This window comes from Condylura cristata, unplaced genomic scaffold, assembly GCF_000260355.1.
Source record: "Condylura cristata isolate star-nosed mole 26May11 unplaced genomic scaffold, ConCri1.0 scaffold00005, whole genome shotgun sequence".
Taxonomy (NCBI): Eukaryota; Metazoa; Chordata; class Mammalia; order Eulipotyphla; family Talpidae; genus Condylura; species Condylura cristata.
The window spans coordinates 66,351,797-66,360,835 of NW_004567106.1; the positions used below are offsets into that span (position 1 = coordinate 66,351,797).

The 9,039-nt window shown below is 38.8% G+C and overlaps 1 protein-coding gene across 1 annotated transcript in view; it reads left to right on the forward strand.

Annotated features, from left to right (window-relative positions):
* Positions 1-14: 14 nt before the first annotated feature.
* The window catches only part of UBN2 (ubinuclein 2), a 60,191-nt gene continuing 51,166 nt past the window's right edge, over positions 15-9,039 (forward strand). The window contains exons 1-2 of the mRNA XM_012720988.1: positions 15-160; positions 6,149-6,238. Of these exons, the coding sequence (XP_012576442.1) occupies positions 6,209-6,238 (30 nt within the window). The 5' untranslated portion in view covers positions 15-160; positions 6,149-6,208. The remainder of the gene's footprint in view (positions 161-6,148; positions 6,239-9,039) is intronic.

A 9,039-nucleotide genomic window follows, 5' to 3' on the forward strand; every position in this document is an offset into this window, starting at 1 on the left:
CTTGCAGCCGCCCCCGCCGCGGGAGTCGGCTTCTCGGGCCGAGCCGCCGCCGAGGCCGCCGAGGGAGACGGTGCGCCTGGAGCTGGTGCTCAAGGATCCCACCGACGAGAGCTGCGTGGAGTTCAGTTACCCGGAGCTGCTGCTGTGCGGAGAACAACGGGTACAGAAGATTCCACCCTCACCCCCCAGACCCCGGGAGCCTCAGGACCCGCCGCCTCCCCCGGCGGTCGGCACCTTCGACGCCCACCTTGCGCCCGGGGAGGGTGGGCTGGAGGGGTCGGGGCCAAGCGGGTGGACGGGCGACCCTGCTGCTTTTCTCTGCTTCTTTGCTTGGCGGAGGCTCCCACCCGGCTCCACCGACCCCCAGCGTGCGCCCGCTCCGGCCGCCGCTGCGAGCTGGTTCTTTTGCACCTTTTGCAACCTCACATTTTCCCTCTTTTCTTTTTGCACCTTCTGGCCTCCCCCCTTCGGCTCCCCGCCCCCAGTCTTGAGGCACTGCAAGTTGCATGGTTGGGTTTTCCTTGTGGAGCTCTGGCTGTCCTTTTCTGTAAGAAAGGAAGGGAAAACCTTGGGGGACACGCCCCCCAGTCTGAAGCGGAGAGATTGTGTAACCCCCCCTCCCGTCTCATCTTCATCCTCATCGCTGCTGTGCTTGGCGCCGTGGCTGCTGAGTTGTGCTTGTGAACGGGGGTGGTGGGTGGCTGTGTTTTATTTTTTAATTGAAGGGGTTGTAAAAGTAATTAAATTGCCGCCCCCCCCCCTCCGCCCGTGTAAGGATTCCCACTTTAGGAATGAAGGAGAAGTGGGTTGTCTAGTTATCTGGTTACTTATTTTTTTCTCACTCGTGTTGGTATTGGTCAGCCTTTATAGCTTTGTTTTCTGAGAAGTTTGTTCTCTTTGTAATTGAATGGGAAGTTAGCTATCCTGTTTTATTTGGCGCCCATCATATTCATATTTGAGTGTGTATCATTAGGGTATAGGGCCCAGTTTGAGGATGTTGCACTTGGCCATTGTAATTTTTGGAGAAAATAGCTTTGGGTTTTTAAAAACTTTATTGAGCATAAATAGGTATACCACTGGTGGAACTGATCATCGAGAGGGGTTTGTTGTTAATTGCATTTTATAATTTTTGTGGATTGGTGATTTTAAAATTAAAAAAGGAAAATGATAAGAGTGACCATAAAAAAAGAACAGCCTCTGTTTAGTCTATGCTGTTTGCATTTGGGTAGGGCTAATGGACTCTAGAAGGCAGTTGTGTGTATGTCAACTAAATATAGTTGTGAAGTGAATGACTCAGTTACAAATTTAATTAAATATTGTACCTGGAATCGTATTTATATTTTTGGCCAACTCTTCTTTTTATCACTATTTATCTTTTTATCACTATTTACAGATACTGTTTGGTGGTCAAATCATTACTGAATGTTTACAACAACTAAAATGGACTATTAAGGGTAGAGATCATTTTGGTCACTTCCTGGTAACGTTTTGCCCTTTAGACTCATTTTAGTGCCCCTTTTACATAGAAATGTGATGCCATTTTTTTCTCCAAAGAATTTTGAAAATACTGGATTTTAAATACTGAAATTAAAGAATTTCAAATAAATTGTATTTGATCTTCTGATTTGAGGTCTGCAATTTTACTTGAATCAACTTCATAAATTTCAAGTGAAAAGCACCGTAGTTGGATAAAAATTCATAGTAATTTACTAGCATTCACTGAATTCTTACTTTGTACTGGAAACAGTTCTGGCAGTGACTTAAAGAGTTTAGTCTGGCAGTCTCCTATGAGTTAGGACCTATTCTCCTAATTTTACAAATGAGAATAATGTGGAATGGTTATGTGTAATTTTATTAGTATTTCTTAGCAAAACATACTTTCTTAAAGCCAGGTATACAGTTTAAGAGGATTCTGCCAAATGACTTATAATTAGAGCCTTGGAAATACAGGGGCTCTACTATGACACTCTTTATGCTTTAACATTCATGCCATGATAACAGAGAAGCATATCTTTAATTATTAAAAAAGTTATTTTTGACCCTCCAATTTTGTTAAATTAGTAATATTAGAAATACTGGTTTTTTAAAATAAGAAAAAAATGAATTTAGTTTTTCTGTTTGTACTGTCAACTTAGGGGCTTATTGATTCAGCTTTCTCATTGTAGATTCAGGTATATATCACTTATCATACTTCATTAAACAAAATATTAAACTTTATACAGTGCACATTTGTAACAAAGATGTGTCAGATTTTCCCAATGAAATTTCCACCATCTGTTACATAAGAAAGAATAAAACATCTTTCTAAGTAAATTTGGCATAGCTCCATGAGAAGAAATCCTAGGAAAAGAGGCCATCAGAAAGCAAAATGTGACCATTAGGTTTGGTCTGGAGAGTGGAGCCCCGAAATTTGGTCTCTTTTCCTCTCAGAGGAAGTCCAGTCTTTATTAGTGATGTTGTAATATTTTGAAGATTTAGTTTTAATTTTGAATTAATGCATGTAAGAGTAGAAAGGGGGAGAAAAGTAGTCTTGTAAAATTGAAAGACTAGAAGGTTCTAAAATCTTGAAATAGCCACTTACACCAATAAGATTTTAACTCCAAATCCTCAAGTTGATGGTTGTAGAAGTTAAAAAAAATTGGTCACATTTGAACACCATCTTTATTGGTGTATTTAAATTATCCTCCTTCATAAATATTTAGTGAACAGTAAAACCCCCAATTAACCGAATACAGTCAGTGTTTACACTCTCACCTAACTGTCCTTTTCCTCATTACTAACAGTTTGTTAGCAAAGAAAAATATAATCTCCTATGTTTTCAGGATACACAGTGCTTCATATTACAGAATACACATTTCTGCTCTTGTTTTTTGTTTTTTTTTTTTCATTTTATTTTGGAGATTTTTTAATCAGGTTCTCAGGACACAAGAAAACTTTCTCTACCTCCTTTTATTTTTTTTAAAAGATTAGTTTATTTGTACATACAGAACTGGGGTACAGGCCAGAGGTGCAGGGGTGGCAAGAGGATTCACCAGAGACAGAGTGGGGAGCAGAGCAGTGACTGACAAAGTACACTACTGAGGGGAGCAGCTGGCAGGTCCGGAGAGGTCTGCTGTACTATGCAGATTACCTCCGGGTCCTGGGATCAAACTCACACCAAAGTGGCTGTTGATAGCTTGCCTTGCTGTGCCCTTAACCCATTGCATCACTAGGGAAGGCTTCAGCCTCCTTTTTAAAGGCTGCATGATATTCCTTTCTATGGAAATATCACAGCCTATTTAACCAGTCCCCAGTAGTAGATCTGAGCATTTCCAAGGGGTTTGCTTTTGAGAATAGTGCTGCAATAAGTTGGTAGCATAACAGTTCATACATTTTTAGGTTTATCTGAAGGATAAACTTTATTAGTGCTGTTGAATATTGAGCCTGGGTTGAGGTGATTCAGTGTCAAGAGTGAGGCTCTTCAGTTATCTCTATCTTGGAAAGCAATTTGTTCACCATATCTGGCTAAAATTTAGAAATAAGTTGTGGCAGTAGTTGATGGACAAAAATTCTTTTTTAACTCCTTATAAACCAGAAAATTCAGTTGTAAATGTCATTAATTGAGCATTTATTATAAAAAGAAAACTCACGGTGCTAATGTAATTGATACCATATATACAGATGGTACATATATATACACACACACACACACACATACACACATATATATATACATACATTACCATATAATGTAAAGAATCCTGTGATATTTAGTTGCTTATATTGGATAAGATACAGAAACAATATCTCTTAAATCTATAATTGAGTTAACCTCACAGGATAAATGTGTCAATATTGTATGTGGGTAGTTAGTAATGTTGATATTTACTAATTTTGGATCTATTTTTCACTCAAAAGACATTAAAAAAGCTTACAGCCTTGATTAGTAGCGTCAGGGCTATATCTTGACTGAAAGAAAAGTTTGCTTTTATAGACTCACGAATTTACTTTTGATAAAGCCAATAGAAAGACTACATAAAATATTTTATAATGCCTTGTAGGGTGATTCCTATTAAAGATAAATGTCCATGCGTTTATATTTGCACCTATAAACTGGGCCAGGACAGTAGTAAGACCCACTATTTGGGCTTCACAGTGACACTGATGACCGTTTATAATGGTAAGGATGGTGGTTAATCACTGTCATTTACTTTAGTCTCAAGTTGGTAACTCTTGTTGGTATAAAGGGTTCTATAGTTTTCTTGCTTATTACACTAGATAATTTTTAAAAAAGATTTTTTATGTATACAACTGTGATACAGGCGAGAGGTGCAGAGTCCATTCCATGAGAGGATTCACCAGAGACAGAGTGGGGAGCAGAACAGGCAGATGGACAAAGTGCACTGCTGAGGGGAGCAGTGGTTGAGACAGGGCAGATCTGCTGCGCCATGTGGGTCACCTCCCTGGCGGGTGATGGAACTCATGCTGTGGCTAGCTTCATAGTGCTGTGCTTTAATCTGTTGCACCACTAGAGTGGGCCTTACAATAGATGATTTTAAAGTTGATTCTAAAAGTAATTCCTTTATTAATATTGTCATATTGTACACATGGGATGAGAAATAGGAAAGATGTATTGAAGATGGTATTAATAAATTATCTGAGTTTTCATATGCTAAGTATGATGAATCTGTCCATGTTTTTCTGTCATATTTTTTATGCTGATCACATCTTGGCCTTTATATGCAAGATGTAATGTCTCACTTCTAAAGTGTGCACATCTTTATCCCTTCTGCATTTTTTCCCCTTGCCTTTAAGGATTAACCAAATCTATATTTAGTATTTCAGCTATAATAGACTTTCATTTTTTACCTGAATATACTATTAAAAATATCTAAACTTCTTTTTTTTTTAAATTGGCTTTCTAATCAGCTATCCATAATTGGATATAAATAGCATTTTTACCCATATTTAGATCCTTGCTTTGGCTTTTTGTTTGTTTAACAAAAATCCACATATGTGAAGTTTGCCTTTGAAAATAGCAAACTTTAGGAAAGGATGTGATTTTTTCCTTGTTTAGGTAAATAGGTGTGGGCTAGATGTTATTTTTTTTTTTTATTAAAAAGTTTATTTTTACATCATTTTTCACATTTTTTTTTCATCTCAATTGTAATCCCCATGGGTTTCCCATCACCAAATCACCCCTGTGCCACCACCATAGTCCCGTGCATTTCCCTCCCTTCCCCTCCCCCCGCTAGATGTTATTTTTAAAGCCTACATTATAAGCATTCACTCTCCCCTACTAGGAGAAGGTAGCCAGGGTCATGTACTTGTGGCTTTTCCTATTTGCACTTTTCTAGCTTTCCTAAAAGTAGTATGTGTTCCTTGAATGACTCTCCATTGCCAAGATATAGGTGATACAGAGGTTGTTAGATGGTCCACCTCAGCAGAGGTGGCTGCTCCATTGGCCACTCCAGGAAATAAGCATGAGATGCATTTAGAAGCATTCCCTGACCAAAGCAGTTTATTAGGGAAGACCTCAAAATAGCGTTACCGGCTAGATTTTCACTTTCACCTAACTTTCTTTTCTTTTTTTTTAGACTGTTATTTTGATTGGAGTGATGGTATGATAATTTTGCAAGTGGAGATCTTTTTTTTGGATTGTTGAGTTCTTAACCACCAGAAAATTTGTAGGCTATGAGAGAGACCATTAAAACTGCAAATTTTTCTTACTACAACGAGCCTTACTTTTAAGGCTTTCATGTGTTAATATTTGGAAAAATTGACTAATTATTAATTTTTATTATTATTATTTTTAATTTTTTTAAAAGATTTATTTATTTGTGCATACATAACTGGGGTGCAGGCCAGAGGCTCAGGGGCGGTGAGAGGCTTCACCAGAGACAGAGTGGGGAACAGAACAGGCAGATCGACAAAGTACACTGCTGAGGGGAGCAGCGGGCGGGTCAGGAGAGGTCTGCCATGCCATGTGGTCACCTCCAGGGCAGGCAGGAATCGAACTCATGCAGAAGCAGCTCTAGATTCTCAGTGTTGTGCTTTAACCCGCTGCGCTACCAGGGAGGGCCTAATTATTAAATTTAAGAGTACATGTAACTCTGGTTGAAATAATGCTAACACTTTTATATCTTTTCCATTTATTTTGAACCAGAAGAAGCCCATTCACACAGAAGACCCATTTAATGATGAGCATCAGGAGAGGCAAGAAGTAGAAATGTTGGCTAAGAAGTTTGAAATGAAATATGTGAGTATAATGAGCTCTTTATTTAGGTACTTTTATCATATTGATCTGTTTTCATTCTGTGACTGGCTGAGGGCTTCTTAGAGCCATTATTTCCCATCTTGTGTTCTCACAAATTGAGTCTAAATAGATGGTCGGAAAGTCAAAGATTGTGACTGGTTTGTATTCTGAGTCCAGGCAGTTATCTCTGATCCTTATAGCAAAACCATAAGGTGAGTTATTTTGACCACGTTTTACAGATGAAGAAGCTGAAGGTCTGAGTTCAAGGTCCAGTAACTGATCTAATGTCAAACGCAGCAAGAACCAGCCTTCATACCTGGGTCCCACTGGTTCCTTCTTCGCCTTTTCTACTGCTGTCGAGAATGCTGCTCTAGCCCTCTGGTTGCAGTCTTCTTAAACTTTCTGCCTCTTAGGAGTTTGAGAATGAGTGTGTGTGTTTCCAGGCACTGGGATCATAATAGAGGAAGCACTGAATTTCTTAAAGTGTACTATTTATTAAAAAAATTTCATGTACATTTTATATTATGTGTCACAGTAGATCTGTTTATTTTCGCAGAAATTTTAATTACCTGATGGTGATGTTCTTTATCATGTTCCTCAAATTTTCTAATATAATTGGCTTTGTTGAAAGACCCACTTCCCACCCCATGTCTATCCTATGGTTTTAACTAACACTTCTTGGTTTCTTGTTAAAACGTAACTCATGGGGAGCAAGACCTTAGCGAGATGGGAGTCAGCTCACCTTATCCTGTCGACCACATATCTTTAAAATCAACTAGGATCTTGCTTGTGGAAATGAAGAAAATAGGGATGGGGAAATAATGAGAATGGACTAGAATGTGTTTGAGGTGGGTTCTGGCGGCTTCTAGGCCATATTTTGCTACCTAGTGAGTGTGTGCTTTGTTAAGGTCACCTTAGCCTCTTCAGGCCATACCTTTTTTGGTAGTTCCTTATGGCTCGGTATTCTGTGACTTAATTATGTTACAATGTTCTAAGATAGTAAATACTGAAAAATATTGCTATATTTTTATATAAGGTAACACGTTGTTAACTTGTGTTCAGTGTTTTTTTGTTTTAAGATTAATTTATTTGTGCACACAGAACTGGGGTACAGGCCAGAGGTGGCAGGGGCAGTGAGAGGATTCACTGGAGACAGAGTGGGGAGCAGAACAGGCTGATTTACAGAAATACACTGCTGAGGGGAGCAGCAGGTGAGACAGGAGAGGTTCAAGGTCTGCTGCGCCATGTTGGCCACCCTCCTGGCTGGGATGGAACTCTGAAGCAACTACAGCCAGCTTCATTCACAATGCTGGGCTTTAACCCATTGCACCACCAGGGAGGGACCTGTTCAGTGTTTTAAGCAAACAATAACTTTATATGGTTCCAAATTAAGCTAAAAAAAAATATATATATATATAGAAAGAAAATTCTTCTTCTCGTTCTGTTGTCCATAAATCTAGTTTTACAACTTAAGACACAAGTAACATTCTTGGTTTTTCTGGAGGTATTTTTGATATATCTCTGGACATACATGTATTCCTTTCCCTACCCTATATCCCATTTTTAAATATACGGTGAAAGGACAAAAAGAACAGTCTTACTACACTGTTGCTTTTTAAAAGGCTACATGATACTCTATTGTATGGGAATACCACAATTAATTGAACTAGTCCCAGATGATTTCAGTTATTTCCAAAGAGTTTGCTCTTGTAAATGGTAGAGCAGTAAGTTACTTAGTAGCATCTAGGTGCTTTGCTCATTCTTAGATTCCTGAGTGTATCTGTAGGCGGAAGTTGCTCATTCTTAGGTTCCTAAGTGTATCTGTAGGTGGAAGCTGGAAGTTGAATTTTTAGATCAAAACATCTGTGCATTTATAGCTTTTGTATATGTTACCAAAAGACCAGTTTCCACTCCCTCCAGCACTGTGTTGGAGTGCCTATTTTTCCATAGGTCACAAAACCCAAGATTAGAATTGCCTTTCATAGTGGCAAAGTTCCTGGCAACCCAAAAGTGATGTGACTCAGTACATGATGCACTACAGAGTCAGCATTAAATCTTACCGGCAAGCCCTCGGGTAGTACTTGGCATAGGAAAGCCAATGTTCTGAAGAAGTTGGGTGGTGTGTTAGAGCATTCCAAACCAGTTGGCTATCTGGGTGCTGTCAGGGTAAAGTATTTCTCTTGTCATAATGCAAATTGATGGGCTGCACTTCATTAGATGATTGTTTTGCCTACTTCCTTATTTTCCTTTTTAGTAGAGATTAAAAATACTACAAAGACTTGATGTGCATAAACCTGAAAGTATACCATGAGTACTAGTGTTAAATATTTATTATAACATTATTTAGGACATTTTTCATCAAGCTAAAGGTAACTTGGAAGAAGGTGCCTCATCCAGCTTTAGGTTTAGGCTATCACATTACACTTAAACAACAAAGATCTTATGGTATTGAGGGGTTTATAATTCAGATAGCCATCTGTATATTTAAATTTTTGTATTTAAAGATGGCCTTATACTTAAAATACAAGTATACATACTAAGTACACATTTCATGAATGTACATGTGGTACACTAGATACTTTTATTTAAATTGTTAAAAGCTGTGTTTACTTCAAATTTTTGCATAGAAGAACTGGGGTACAGGCCAGTTCTGGGGTGCAGGGATGAAAGGATTCACCAGAGACTGTGGAGAGCAGAACACGTGGATTTACTGAAATACACTGCTAAAGGGAGCATCTGTCGAGACAGGCGATGTCTGCTGCACCTTATGTGCGTAGCTCCCCTCAGGGGATCGAATTCAGGCC